Source organism: Penaeus vannamei, chromosome 2, assembly GCF_042767895.1.
Source record: "Penaeus vannamei isolate JL-2024 chromosome 2, ASM4276789v1, whole genome shotgun sequence".
Classification (NCBI taxonomy): domain Eukaryota; kingdom Metazoa; phylum Arthropoda; class Malacostraca; order Decapoda; family Penaeidae; genus Penaeus; species Penaeus vannamei.
Window position 1 is genome coordinate 3,234,143 of NC_091550.1, and position 15,000 is coordinate 3,249,142.

The following is a 15,000-nucleotide window of genomic DNA, read 5'->3' on the forward strand; positions in this document are numbered from 1 at the left end:
TAACACTATAATTCCCGTGATATTTAAAAGGAAATGATATTTAAGCTTAAGAGTTCCAACTTCTCAGAGTTATATTAATTCTAAGCTATTTATTGTTCTACTTACGGAGTAGGGACGATTTTTAAAGTGAAATCCTGTAAAAGTTTCGTGTTAGGGCAGAAAGACCATGGAAAAATTGCCGGTTATTGAAGTTAGTGAAGACAATTTTGTTAGTGTTTTACCAGCTATAAGAGATGCGATCAGCAAAGCTTCATTTGTGGCCATTGATTGCGTGAGTATTTCATTACTGTGACCGACAGGTAATTATTTTTTTTATTATTATTTTGTTTTTGCAAAGTATTGGAAAGAGGTTATATTACATCAGCAGCAAGTCAGGTTATGGACATAAAATAAACATATTCTCATGCTTGTACATATAATTAAGTGCATAGTTTTTATACTCTGAATAAATAAAGACTATAGTGAACCAGGAGCTTTTTTATTGAAGTTTGACATTTTTTTTCAGGAACTCAGTGGTCTTGGACAACGGAAGAAGATAAATTATCCAGAGATAGATTTCCGTTATCAGTATATGGCTGAAGTCGCACGGAAATATGCAGTTGTGTCGTTGGGTTTATCTTGTTTTACCTGCAAGTCAGTGAGCAATCTAAAAATAGAAAATAATGAAGGTATGTTATTATTTCTAGTATTTTCAGTTTTCAATGAAAGTTTAAAAGGTAACATATGAATTTTCATTCTTTCCAGTTTTTAGGAATTTATGCACTGATTGATGAGAGATAGTGGAATAAGAAAAAAACATTGTGACTTTGCTGTCATGAATTAAGGTTTCGTCATAAGATATATGTAAATCATGTGTGTGTTAGTTGATTTACTTGCCTTACAGGTATGTTTTCAGTGTAATACTTATGCATGGAAAGGATGGAACATGAGAGGTCAGCATTAATGTCTGTTTAATGATCTTAAGTGAATATTTATAGAGTTTCAGAGTGAAAGCAGAAAGAGGTGTTTATTTTCCTGTATGGACTTTAGTTTAACTTAAACAGCTAGCATCACCCAGACTAAATTTTCTTTATTTCAAATACTTTTACAATAAAAATAAAGAGTTTGTACTCTTAGTCAGTTTAGGTTTCAAAAAATGTTGAAGTAGGAAATAATTCTTGTGCTCCCTGCAAGACATTTTTTAGGACGACAGTAAGGAGGAAATGGTAAGTTTATTTTTATTTTTCTTGTCTTAACTTCATGAAAATGTTGTTATCATGTAAAGGCATAGAAATCAAAACAAAAATATGGATCATGAATAAAACTTATTGAAATGAAGGTTAAAAGATAATATTAGTATTTTGTGTATGGACAATAGACAATCTTATCCCTTAGTTTTAGATGACTTTTTTATGCCATGTATGGTTGAGCCTTTTCCAAGTTGCATGTGCTAAATAGTTGTAAGCTAGTTTGACCCTGGCTATATTTATTTAGGAGAATCAATTCTTTAAATGTAGGCTTGATGCCTCGTTTTGATCTCATTACCTAAGCAGTTGTTTATACTGCAGCCAAAAGTGTAGTGAGTAGGGTAATTGTATGTATTCCATGATTATTTTTTTCCCTTGAGCTGAGTTCACATGCACCCCAACACATGGTTTGGTTTGGCACTAGGGAATCTCTCCATAAGTGGGCTAACTCATTCTTTGTAGTATTTTCAAACAGGTGGTTGTGCTGAGAAACAGGCTTGTTTTTGCACATTGGTTGTCTGTGTGAACTAGATTGGTTTTTCTAACACACTGTTGTTTTTTTGCCCATCCCTGTGTCTTTCATTACCAAAATCAAAACATACATCTTTAGTATTGTGAAAAACAAAAGCTGAAAAAGAGAAATGCAGAAAATAGAATGTGTGAAGCATGTACTTGTATGAAGTCTTTTTACTACTGTTTCAGAGAACAGTAATTTTGATCTGATATTTTGTATATTGTTTTTTTCAATAAACGTACATTGGCATGGTTTTCATTTTTTCATTTTCCAAGTTAAGCAAATCACTTGGGGGTCCTTGACTTTTTATTTTATTTACAGGTGGATGTGGACAAGTCCTTAGCCATGATTATCTTGTGCAGACTTTTAACTTCATCACATTATGTTCTGACGACTTTACTGTAGAGTGTAACTCATTCAAATTCCTTGAAAGACATGGCTTTGACTTCAACAAGTTGTATGCCAAAGGACTGCAGTATTACAAAGGATGTGATAAAGAGGTATTTTGGAGTGAATAATACCAATATTTGTTTACCCTTAGTAAATGTGATAAAATACAAATGTAAGATACTGTTTTAAGTATGTATGGCCATAAGTTCATTATGTTTCTTATCTTGATCAATTGTTGGTACAATAATTGAGTAACATTAATCAGAGGACTTTAAGCATTTTTTTTTTCTTTCAGAAAGAGGAGAATCCAAATATTCGACATGTATTGTCAAGCATTGTAGAGCACAGAAAACCTGTTGTGGTTCACAATGGCCTTTTGGACTTGGTGTATCTTTATCAAGCTTTTTATGCAGAACTTCCCAAAAAGTCTGAAACCTTTGCAGCAGATTTGTCTGATATGTTCCAATGTGGAGTATATGATACAAAGTATATAGCAGAGTTCCATCAATCTGTGCCTGCAACATACCTGGATTATCTGTACACAAAAATGTAAGTGTGAATATTTGTCCAAGGACTTGCACAGATTAGGAGTGTTATGTAAATTGACCCATAGAATCCAAATGTGCCTTGGCTAATCCCATTGATGCCAGCAGTGCATATGCATGTGCATTGTTCACATAAGGCTGCATCCACACCAGTGACAAAACATGGTGGGAACATTAAGACTGACAAGTTGGGTAACAGATTGCTAAATCGTTGAGGAACATTGTAGTAGACATGTTGGTACAAATTTGCTGGGCGACATGTTAGCAATCTCCTGGTGTGGACGAGGTGATATTGTCAGAGACCTCCGACATATCTCTCAACACTAACAGATACGTCCCCATTCATATCAGGAGATTTGTATATGAATGTCTCCTATTGTGTCCCCCACAAACGTTTCCAATTTGTCTCCAAGCAACATGTCACTAGTGTGGATGCAGTTTAAGTCACCCTGGAGTCATTTACTAGACCTACTGGACTTCATCTGCTTGATCACATAAAACCACTTCTCCTCACTCACACTCCTCTTTGTTGTTAATTTGAGTAGAAAAGGCCCATTCTGACAGTCATCATTCTTGGTCCAGGTTGCCCAAGTTGTAGAGGGCTTGGACTTAACTTGAGATGCAAAAAAATTCTAATCACATACTTGTAAGACACATAAGACAACCAATATATTATATCTGGAGACCAAGTATAAGTTTATTTGGATATCTCTGATTTTGATACTTTTAGGATTATGTACTTGTGAATTGTGAATGTGTTTATTCTGAATTTATGATTGTTGGAACTGATGTAAAGTCTGGTATCAACTTAATGCATAACATTCCCTATCAGTGTGGATGACTGGATAGCCAAACATTGCACCATTGTATGTCAGCATGTGCTACAAGGATTAGCAGTAGGCTGGATTGGCCATTTGTTACTTTTTCATTATATCAAAGGGATAGTACACCAGTCTGTGAGGATAAGGAGGGGCATCTGCTTACTTGTATACATTTAAGGAACCAACTGTTGTAGTAATTTTCCTTTTCTTTTACCCTCTTTTCCCTTTTTTGATGTGGATACTAACTAATGACACAGGGGAGTGTTTTACTATATAATAATGAATGATACACAGATGTGCAACATATGCATAATGTGCTTTATATGTATTGTCAAAGTGAAATATCTTTGGGCTTTCTATGGCTGTCATACCAATGCTGCAAATATTTAGGCTTATGTTTATTGTCAGTTTCATCTTTTAAGACCACTCTAATTTTAACATTAGTCAGTCTTCATTACTTTCTGACAATATCTAACTTTTATGCAAACCAAAGTACTACAGCATTGTAAACAAAGTTAGATAATAGTCTCCAAGCAACATAGAAGATGAAAAAGACTATACCGTGTTGAAGGTTGAAAGTAGCCTTAATTAATGGCACACTTTATATTTGTTGTAAATTTAAACAGTAGTGTTAAGCAGATATAGCTAAGACTTTGTGTTTCTTACTCTCTCATGCGTATCTTATTTTACCCCCTAGTGAATTCATGTAATATCATTGATAACTTTACTGGCCAAAGTATTAATTTCCTGCAAAATGTTTTTTATATGTACTATGATAATTTTTTTGTTTTTGCTGACTTTCGTATCCAGCATGTGGTTTGTCACAGGCTCTGGAGGTTGCATAGTATATGTTTTTAAATTTAGGTCTCAAATGTTTCACAATTTATATTGGCTAGAATAGTTTGGAAAGTTGCATTAATTGAGAATCTGTATATTAACTGTAAGCCTCTATAAAGAACATTTACTTCCACTAAGTTTTCAAATGAACATTACCCTTTCTTACAGGCAGCTGAAGAATGCTCACAGAGAAGTTTCAGGGAAGTGGCACGTCAGGGTAACCTTTCCCCCTTACCCAAGCAACCTGGCCAACGTAGACTGGTATCCATACTTACAGATCCATTCATATGATTCCAAGAGTGATGATGATGGTCTAGAAGTTTGTGAGACATTTGCCGTAAGTATATTCAACTGGATAGAATTTTCTGTAGGTAAAGTAATTCATTTTATTCAAACCAGGAGTAGCTATCTGTTTCATAAGATCAATTAAATTGCATTGAAAAAATAGTTTTGGGTTTTCAGTCACCCAGATAATTTTTTGACTATCATAGAAACATCTCATTTCTCATTCAGTGTATATTTCTTGAAATTTAAAATGCTTCATTTTTTCCTCTTTTTTTCTTTGCTTTTTGGCTTTTCTAGGTCAAAACAAAAATGGTTTATAAATTTTGATTGCATAGGTTCAGCCTCTAGTTCATCAAGTAACAGATACTGCACCCAAAGAAATTTTGTATAAAAAATGCAAAATAATGCACATACTTCACTGTATAACATAGACTCATACAACTTCCTTTAGCATAAATTATTGCTATGCATATTGGACTTCACTGTGTTATATTACCATCTGCACTACTTGCTAGTCTAAAATGGAAGCACATTTAGGGAAAAACTATTACTAAGCTAAAGCAATATAGCAGCATCCACCATTGAAAGTTGTGGTTAACCCATTGCGGACAGGACAAATATTTACTGTCTGGCACTCCTGGGGAACTGTAGGAGCATTCTTGTCGGCATGAGGTTAAAGAAAACAAAACGAGGATGAGTAACAGCTAGCCAAGCAGTAATTAGGCAAACATGACTGCATCTTAAGTAAAAGTTCCCAGCCATCAAACTTGCCAAACAAGTAAATGTTAGATTATTGAGATTGAGCCTATACTACAAGAATCCTTTTCAAATCACTTGGTTGTTTACTTGAACTACAGAAATTATGTATAACATTCAAGTATTGTTTGATCCCCCTTTAAGTGAAAATATCAAAAGAGATGCAAGTGGTTTAGCTTTACATGAAATTTTTCAAATGCGTTTCTGCTTTTCTTTGTATTAATCAGTTTTGTAATAACTTGTTTCATCTTTTGAATCATACAGAAACCAAAAGCACATGTAAATTTTACTAATGCCACAGTGATCAGTCCATGTGAATTTAAACTTACACACAGGTATACTGTAGCAGTTACAACTACAACATAGTAATGAGTAGATGTTTTTGTAGACACTAATAAGTGTAATAATGAGTATGGATTTCTATAAACTGCACTGGTATATTTTACTGAATCAATTGTTACTACTGTGTGAATGTATTTGCTCTCATTGAACTTTACATCCTCCCAAGAACATTGATAGTACTACTCGCAACAAATGAAGACTTTATAACTAACAATGTATCATGGTTGATTTACATATTTAAAGAAAAACTACAGTATTTTATAGGTATTATGCACTTTTAATATGGTTAATTTTACTTATTTTTCCAGTATCATGGATGGTGCTCAAAAGGTAGTGAATGTGGAAGCAGTCATAATATAAATAAAATAGTCATACAACTTCAACCTAAGGGTGCTAAGAAGAGTAGTTCAACTGGTAGAAAATACAGTGGACCAAAGACCGGGTCGCTGGTACACATCATACAGCATGCAGTGAAGAAAGAGGAAATGGAGAACAAGAAGAGGATAAATGAAGACCTCGAACCAGACAGGAAGAAAAATAAAATTTGCAGTATCAAATCAGGAAATGAGAGAAATGGAAATGATGAACCAGGCCAAGATCATAACAGTGACTCAAAATCAAATAATCAAGATAGCAAAAAGGCTGGAAGCCACAAAGCTGGGTACGATGCCTTTATGACTGGATTCATATTTGCATCGTACATAGCGGAGAAGGGAGTGTTAAGCACTAAAAATACCAGTTATACAGCTGATAGTTTGGGTCTTAGTGAGGAAAAGAACAAGATGTATTTAGTTGGAAAAAATATTCCTTTTCTGATAAGAACTAGTGCGTATGCAAACATGTCTACAAACCATATGTCAAAAATTGCAAAGATCAGAAAGGACTGTATGAGATAAAGTGATGGATATGCCCCCCGAAATTAACTTTTTATTTGATTTTATTATTACTTTGCTTTGAAATACTTTTACTGAAAGTTTCTGGAAGTACAGTATTACTGTAAGCCTGTGCCCATGTGTATCATTTCTTACCTACTTATTTGCAGTTTCTTTTATTAATATGAAGGTGGAAATTGAACAAAATGATTGCTGAATAAAAAACATTCCAAGATTTTGTAACAGTTATGGATTCCATTGATATATTTTACCCGATTATTTACTTTAAGTGGGGAGAATATGCTTCTGATTATGCAAAATCAGAATTAGTTACAGTATACTCTGTTAAATTTCTGTTGAAACATGAAAAGGAAATATTCCAGGAATGTGGAATATTTATACACAGAAGTACATGAAAAGTTGCTACTGCTGTTGAAATAATTTTTTTTTGAAGCTGGTCAGCAGCAAGATAATGTATATTATACTTAATTAAAACAGTAATTAATATGTTGCAAGAAAATAGCTATGTGACATGTTGAAATACAAATGTTAAAAGAATAAGACAACCCAATTTGTACTGATAAATGTTTAAATGTGGCAAGAGAGTGATAGAGCAAAGGAGCAATCACCACAGGGCACAACATATTATTCTATATGGTCTACAGCTCCTCATTACCCATAGGGGATGGTGTCAGCTCGGGCTTTGGTTTCATTAAGCTAAAAGACTGGCAGACAACACCTAGACCTCCACCATAATAGGTGGCAATAGTGGAGGCTCATCATATCTGTCGTGGGTGGAAACGAGCTGAGCAGAAGGCTCACATATTACCCCCAAGGTTGGAATCGTGTGCGTCATAAATATTTGGTTTAAATAAGGTCATACATGTTAGAATAATAAAGCCAGAAATTTACAAAATCTTCAAATCAAGTCATTTTTTTTCAAAACAAGAAAAGAATATTTACTCTATGTATGGCCCTATTTCAATCTGACATGTAGTACTATAGCTCTAGTATAAATGTCAGATAAGATACAATTAAACATTGTTTTATTTAAAAGTCCAAGAATTTAGTGCAGTTTGACTAAGAGAAATTATTAATTTCTGCACTCATTCCTTCTGGTTTATGCTCCTTAGAAATGGAAAGAAAACAAATTATTCCAGACTTGATGGACCAATGTGTATAATAATGATGCCCTGCTTCCATCAATTTTTGATATTAAAATAAAAAATAACTGATAATGTAAATGAATGTTAATAATCCCCAAAAAATTTAAAATGAAGAAAAAAATAATCTTTGGTACTGCATTCTTTTCTCAATTCACTAATGTTATGCCAAACTAAGATTTATTATTATTATTATTTTTTATTTCTGCTGCATCAACATCTAAGGCTATTAATAACGTATAACAAATATAGTGATAGTGTGAAGCTTGGGTGCAAAGCACTCCGGTACGGAAAGGTCATACAGTAACATGACAAAGTATTGTAGCAAAATGGTAAAAAATGAATTAACAATTAAGACAAAATATGTTAGATAAAGGCTTTAGAGAGCACTGTAGGTATGTTAGTGAAAATGGCAAAGAGGGACAAGCAAACAAAATACTAAGGCTGTTCAGGATTTGACACAAAGTTATCCTTTCATCCTTTTAGCATGGCTCTCATACTTTTTAGGATGTAGATGGAAGGGGATAAAGCAGAGAAGGAAAAAGTAAGGTGGAGAAGAAAAGACTATGTAAAATTAGTTGAGGCGAGGGCTGAGGTCCACAGTAGGGGTGATCCCCTAAATTGGGCATCAGTCACCATCTATGGTCCCCACGACAACAATGGGCATGGGATTGAGGGGGCGGGGGCTAGACAGAATATAACAATGAAATGTCTCATTATGTAAAATAAATTATGCAAACATTGTTTAAACACATTAATAATTAGAAAATAAAAGAAATCTATTCTTATTGAACGTAAATATGATCATATAATTATCCATACTTGTTTGTTTTCCTTGTCAAAAAGAATTAATATTTTCAAAATGTCATTTATTAATATTCTATCCATATACTTATCAACTTTTAAGGTAGGGAATAATCTGTGCAAATTACAATTTTATTTGTCTTCTTGAAGCAATATAACATTGAATATACTCAGAAATACTGTTAATAAATACCTTTAAAAAATTATAGAAATGTAAGGCACAGGCTGTAACACAAATATGTTTTTGTGCTAGTGGTGTCAGACAATTGAATTGTGAGATACTGTAGCAATGGATTTGCATCCGCCATAGACTGGTGTCAATCATCTCTTTAAGGAGCTTTTGTGTGTGGGTGTGAGTGCCCACAGGTATGGCTGGGTGCTGGAGATCGAATGACTAAGGCCTGGGTAGTCCTGGTTGCTTGCTGCTGTGTCTTGCTCTGCTGGAGGATCGGTGAGTGCTGAAGTCGGCCCAGACACTGGAGCTTAGGTAGGGCTGAGCTGTGCCAGCTACCAGGGAACGAGGGGAGCCTGTGGTCCAATAGGTGAGCCGTGATGTGTCCGGTGTCAACCAATCGGGTCTCGTTATGCGTCTTTGAGAAGCTGCTGATAGTGAGGGCGAGAGGACAGACTGTGAACCTGGACCCAACCTGGGGGAAGTATGCCCGCTGCAGGTTGCAGGGGTCGGCTACAATACCATGACAAACTGATGTTTTATGAATTATGAAAAACACATTCTCAGCTGAAACCTGACTTGTCATATTTTATTTACTTAAGGCATGAAACATTTTTGCTGTCTTGAGCAGCAAATCAACTTTAATTTCTAATTTTATTCATGTCTTTATGTAATTATAATATTTAAAAAAAGAAAAGAAAAATTTAATGTCCTGAATAACAATATTTTTGCATCCTGTCTGATCAGGGGACTGCCCAGGTGGTGAGATCAGAGGGAACATTCTCAGTTATTGCTGGTTTCAAACTCATATGACCGTTAAAACCCAAGACATTTTGTTCTAATAAACTCCATTAAATCCTTTTCACCACAATACTTTTACCATAGTGCAATCAGACCTTTGACGTCTGGCACATTTATGTGTTCAAAGCATTAACCATTAACCATCAAATGCATATGTGAATTTTATGTCAAAATCTAATTACAATCTGTAAAAGTCAGGTTGCTTGCATTCACTATACCTACCTATGCTTATCCCAACACTTGTGTTATATTTTATTATGAAAAAACTACTTTATATCAGTGAAAAATCACATATATCATCACCTGTCATTTCACTGTACGTTTTCAGTTTAACAGCAAGGACTCTTTTTGGTTAATTTGTTTAATATATTTGCATCATAAAGATATGGTAGAGAAAGCATCAAAATGCACAGCAGGTGTAAGACATTTCTGAAGATACAATCAAAACCAGGCACTTACATCTCTTGTAATGTGAAGATGTTCATTCTTATTTACACCTTTTTCTACTCTCATGACTGTGAATGGAAAAAAAAACTACCGTGTTGATAAAATGGTAGAAAAACCCACAATGCACAAACTAGATTTACTGAAATAAATGAGACCACAGTTTCAAAAACCTGGATTCCATCTTCATCCTGGAGGATTCCAAAACTGTTGTCTCATTAGTTCAATAAATCTAGTTTGTGCATTGTGGGTTTTTCAACCACTACTACTCTTATGACTTATTTTGGTCTCTTTGAGCTTTTTTACTTACATTTTAAAACTAAATCCCTTTTTGAAGTAGTATTATGTAATGCTTTTTCATAATCTTATTAATTTTGAAAGAGTAAAATATGCTATTAATAAAAATGATCTAGTAACAGAGTAACAAAGTTAAGATCTTTCATAAAAATTAAGTAAACAATGGACATTGTCAAAGTTTATTAACATTTCTTGCCTAAAACACTTTAAGAAAACCTGTAAAAATACACTTTCAACTTAATAACAACCATAAATTTCATATTCACTCCCTTGAGAATGCTTTAGACAATTACTCATATTTGTCATTAATAAACTGGGTAAGAAGAATCTATCTTGTTGGCCCAAGCTGTCAGCCCTCCTATGACATCTTTGACTTCATATTCTTCTCCTAATAACTGTGACAGCTCTAAAACTGCCTTCTGTGAATCATTCCCTCGACGACATATGCAAAACACTTTCTTAGTTCCATGACTTGCCAAATTGCTCTGGATGATGTCTCGACTCTTCTCCTTCTCTATTTGACTCATTGGAATGTTAACGCTGTTTGGTAATGCACAAATTTCTTGCTCAACTGGTAATCTTGTGTCAACAAGTATGTGTGGGGTGTTTGAATCTCTGATGGATTTATATTCCTCTACTGTAATTCTCTTTTCTCTGGCAAGAAGGCTCAGGCCTGTATCCTTGTCTGTTGCTGCTGCTCCACAAAACTGTTCATAATCTATGAGTTTAGTGATGGTAGGATTATCGCCACACACTTCACAGGTACTTTTGTGACCACGCAGTTTTACAGTCCTGAATGTTCCATACAAGCCATCAAAGAGAAGGAGACTTTGAGATAATGGTGATCCAATGTTAGTAATAATCTTAATAGCTTCAAGGGCCTGTAGACAACCAATTGTTCCTGGTACTGCACCTAAAACTCCTCCATCTGAGCAGTTGGTTACAGTCTCTGGTGGTGGTGGTTTTGGATGAAGGCAGCGATAACATGGGCCACCTTTGTAATGGTAAACTGTCAACTGTCCTTCATATCTTAAGGCTGATCCAGACACAAGAGGTTTGTCTGCCATGACACAAGCATCATTGAGTAGGTATCGTGTGGCAACGTTGTCTGTACAATCGAGAATGAGATCATATTTTGATATCAATTGTAATGCTACTTCACTTGTTAGCACAAAGTCATAAGGTAACACTTCAACATCCTTATTCAGTGCAGTAATAGATTGTGCTATAGAAACGGCTTTTGGTACACCGATCCGTTCCTCTGTGTGTAACACTTGTCTATGAAGGTTGCTTATTTCAATAACATCATAATCGAGTAGTCCAATGCGCCCAACACCAGCAGCAGCGAGATAGATAGCAGCTGGGCAACCTAAACCACCACAACCAACAATTAGAACAGAAGAACTTAATAATTTCTTTTGCCCTTTTGGTCCAAGTTCTGGTAGGATCAACTGACGAGAATACCTGGCAATACCTTTATTATCTAGTTCTGCATTTGTCCTCGGTAAACTGTGACATGGAAGATCTTTTAGTGTAAAGAGTTCAACATCTTTGGCAGAATTTTTACTCTGGTTCTTAAGCTGCTCCTTTAAAGCCTGAATTTCAAGTTCCTTTTTTCTGAGCTCTTCTAATAACTCTTCTTTTGTTCTGGCTTCCATTTCTGAAAAATATACATTTTGATATCAGTAGCTCATTAAAGCAGAGAGAAAAAAATTATATTGCTAAATAAAACCAAAAATGTTTTGTTTTTTCTTTTGTCACAATGTGAATCTGGAAAGATTGAATCCTACTGGGATACACTGTATATTGAGCTGAGAACATAAAGGTAACTACTTAGATATTCAGACTGACAAATGAAAAAAAAATGAGAGACAAAAATGAGCTCAATGACCAGCATCCTTGAGTAACTGAAATGACTTCCTTTTCATTTCTGTTCAGTTCACTTGACATATATGTGCCACTACATGAACTTATTCTTCATTTTAAAAGCTTTATTTCTAAAGGCATTAGGTCAAAAGATCTATTCAATATGAGTGAATTACATCAATATGACACTGTCCAAGAATTCTGCAATATTAATGTGTTGCTTAATCACTCGTGGGTAATAATTAAACCCAAGAAACCCAGGAAGCCATGAATGATACAAGTCATCATTATGTACTGAAAATCAAGTAATTACAGTGGCCTCATTGGATTTTGATAACCATATTAGTAAATAAGAGAGGATGCATGTTATTCACTAAAATCTACTGACAAGATCTGGATTATTATAATGAATAATACATCAAGAAATGTATTTATTTTACTTTTCAAATAAAAATAGTGCATAGTGTGATAACTATTTTTCCAATTTGTTTCCCTATTATCCTTCATGACCTGCCCAGTTATATAGGCCAATGCTGTTGCTAATATACTACATATGACACCTGAAAGACATTTGCATATGATTTAAGTCAGTCTCACAGTAGTGTTGGTGGATCCTGTGATAATAAATAACAAAATGACAATAAGCTTATTCCAAGTAAATCTCAGATATCACATTCAAGTTCATTAATGTGAACTGATAATCACGACTAAGAGACCAGTTAACATTTACTATTTTGGTAAATCTTATATGGTCTTCCTTGCCAATATCAACAATACAGGTAATAATGGACTGCTTATGATTTGTACATATGAGCAGGACCACGGACAGGGGGGTAGCCAGGGCAACGACCCTGGGGCCTGGGTCCCAAAAGGGGCCTGTAAAAATATACAGTAGTTGCTTATTTGAGCCCAAGAACAACTAATTAAGCAAATTTATACAGTGTATTTATACTAAATCAACATTACTGCAGTTAAGATTAACAAGATTTTGCTATTATCAATAAAATAAAATTATGGAAGTGATTCAAAAAATGTCCTCAATCTTCTGCTAACTAGCAATATTTTTGAAGTTAGGTGATATTAGTAACAAATTCTTAATTGCATTGATTGTCCTGAGGGCCTGGCCCTATTATTTGCCCTGGGCCCCTGGCCATCTGACGACGACCCTGCATATGAGTACATACAAAGTGTAAAATACCCTTCAACACACTATTTAAAAAATGTAATAATTTTCTGTAAGAAATGCTCTTTCTTTGATAAAATATCTAGTACTACATCCCTCTCACATGGAAAATTTCAGTAAATGTGAAAAAGACTGCACTCTAACCTTCACCTATCCAAACCTTCCCTCAAAATTGATGATTATCTAACACACCAATATGATGATCAAATTTATCATATTGTTCTTTGAAAGGTTATACAATTAATCACTGCCATTTGCTCAACTATTATATCCCCAATGCATGACAGACTCTGAGTGCTTGACGATATGAGAAGTTATATTGACATGGTCTGCAAGGACATCTTACCTTCACAGAATGGCTTATGAATGCTTGAAATGTGCTAACATCAGGCCACATAGCCTTCAATAATTTTTCTTTAGTCCAAGAAGAAAACATCTCAGTAAATTTATGTGCATTCAATTAGTGGTGAGTGGCTGTAATTCAGTTTGCAACTAGTGTTGTGCTATCCATTTTCTAAAGTTTAGAGTGACTTACTTCTTAAGTTGGGAGGCAGTGAGAGGTGGATTGTTTAGCACTTCATGCTTGATAAGCTTATCTGTAGTCACAGATATGTGGCAAAGCTGACCACCAATGGTTTTATGCTTTAGATCAATTTCCAATGGGAAGCTGGGAGCAGTAGAAACTGATAAATGATTGTCAACTGCCAATGGATCAGGATCCATTTTTTTCTGCATTTGATATGTATGTGTACCAGGCATTTTGAAGTTGTGAAATAATGTGAAAGAAACAAACAATTCTAAAATCAAAGGCATTTTTGGTTTTAGCTACCCTGCATATATGAATCTTTTGTTATGACTGAAATGGAATGAAATGTGTTAATACTTTCCATCATGGGTCCCTGGACTATTCAGTAGGGTGTAAGATGTCACCAGTGTTAGGTACTTTCCCCTAAAACAATAATTGTTGCAAATGATCTGTCAGTCTCATGTCCAAAGATTTTTTTAAGTGACTGTATATGTACAAACTTCATGGTCACTTTATCCTTCAATTACCATATAGTCAAGTTGCATCAATGACCATCACTTTTCAGATTAAACAGAACAAAAATATGTCCTTAAAAAACATATTTTATTAGCATTAGTTAGCTGTCAGGTATAGAAAAATTACCAAAAAATAAATTTCAGTGCCAGTCTCTGAACCATCAAGCTGCTAATCTTACCCAGAACAGCACTTCTCACTCACTTACTACTGAGGAGGTAATTCATTCCTCATCCATGAAAAAACAACATAGTTATAGATTACAATTATTAAGAAATCAATAGAATATCTAAGGAAAAAGGAAGAAACAGGTGCCAACACAAGATCTGTTACATATGTGTGTATACACAAATATCGTCAAAAGTATGCGACTTCTATCCCTTGCAGCCTCATATTTGTTGTAGAAAGATGTTGGGGGTATTCAAGAAATTATGTAAATGAAAAATATCTGCCAACTCCCTACTATCATGCTGAGCCAGGAGAGCTGAGCATGAGAGAGAAGATAGCCAACTACCCCCAAATCACCATGAGAGGATGATTATAAATCCTCCTGTTCTAAACCATGCTAGTTTCACACTCCTTTTCTTCATTTACCTAGGGGCTGTTTCATTATCACAGCACCTACAAAGAAAAACTAATGAAC

The 15,000-nt window shown here is 34.7% G+C and overlaps 2 protein-coding genes across 7 annotated transcripts in view; one reads left to right on the forward strand and one right to left on the reverse strand.

The window, feature by feature from the left end:
• The window catches only part of LOC113809429 (target of EGR1 protein 1), an 8,292-nt gene extending 466 nt beyond the window's left edge, over nucleotides 1-7,826 (forward strand). The window contains exons 1-6 of one of the 2 annotated variants that reach the window (XM_027361026.2): nucleotides 1-271; nucleotides 506-668; nucleotides 2,062-2,240; nucleotides 2,426-2,679; nucleotides 4,502-4,670; nucleotides 6,025-7,826. The exon at nucleotides 1-271 is cut by the window's left edge and continues 65 nt beyond it. In XM_027361026.2, the coding sequence (XP_027216827.2) occupies nucleotides 167-271; nucleotides 506-668; nucleotides 2,062-2,240; nucleotides 2,426-2,679; nucleotides 4,502-4,670; nucleotides 6,025-6,612 (1,458 nt within the window). In that variant the 5' untranslated portion in view covers nucleotides 1-166 and the 3' untranslated portion in view covers nucleotides 6,613-7,826. The remainder of the gene's footprint in view (nucleotides 272-505; nucleotides 669-2,061; nucleotides 2,241-2,425; nucleotides 2,680-4,501; nucleotides 4,671-6,024) is intronic. The other variant, XM_070128547.1, reaches the window with a different exon arrangement.
• An 847-nt stretch (nucleotides 7,827-8,673) lies between these two features.
• Uba4 (Ubiquitin-like activating enzyme 4) overlaps nucleotides 8,674-15,000 on the reverse strand; it is an 8,938-nt gene continuing 2,611 nt past the window's right edge. For 3 of the 5 annotated variants that reach the window (XM_070128563.1, XM_027361027.2, XM_070128555.1), the window contains exon 2: nucleotides 8,674-11,929. In XM_070128563.1, coding sequence (XP_069984664.1) covers nucleotides 10,575-11,927 — 1,353 coding nt within the window. In that variant the 5' untranslated portion in view covers nucleotides 11,928-11,929 and the 3' untranslated portion in view covers nucleotides 8,674-10,574. Of the gene's footprint in view, nucleotides 11,930-13,664; nucleotides 13,803-13,853; nucleotides 14,033-15,000 lie in introns of those variants that run through there. The other 2 variants (XM_027361028.2, XM_027361029.2) reach the window with 2 other exon arrangements.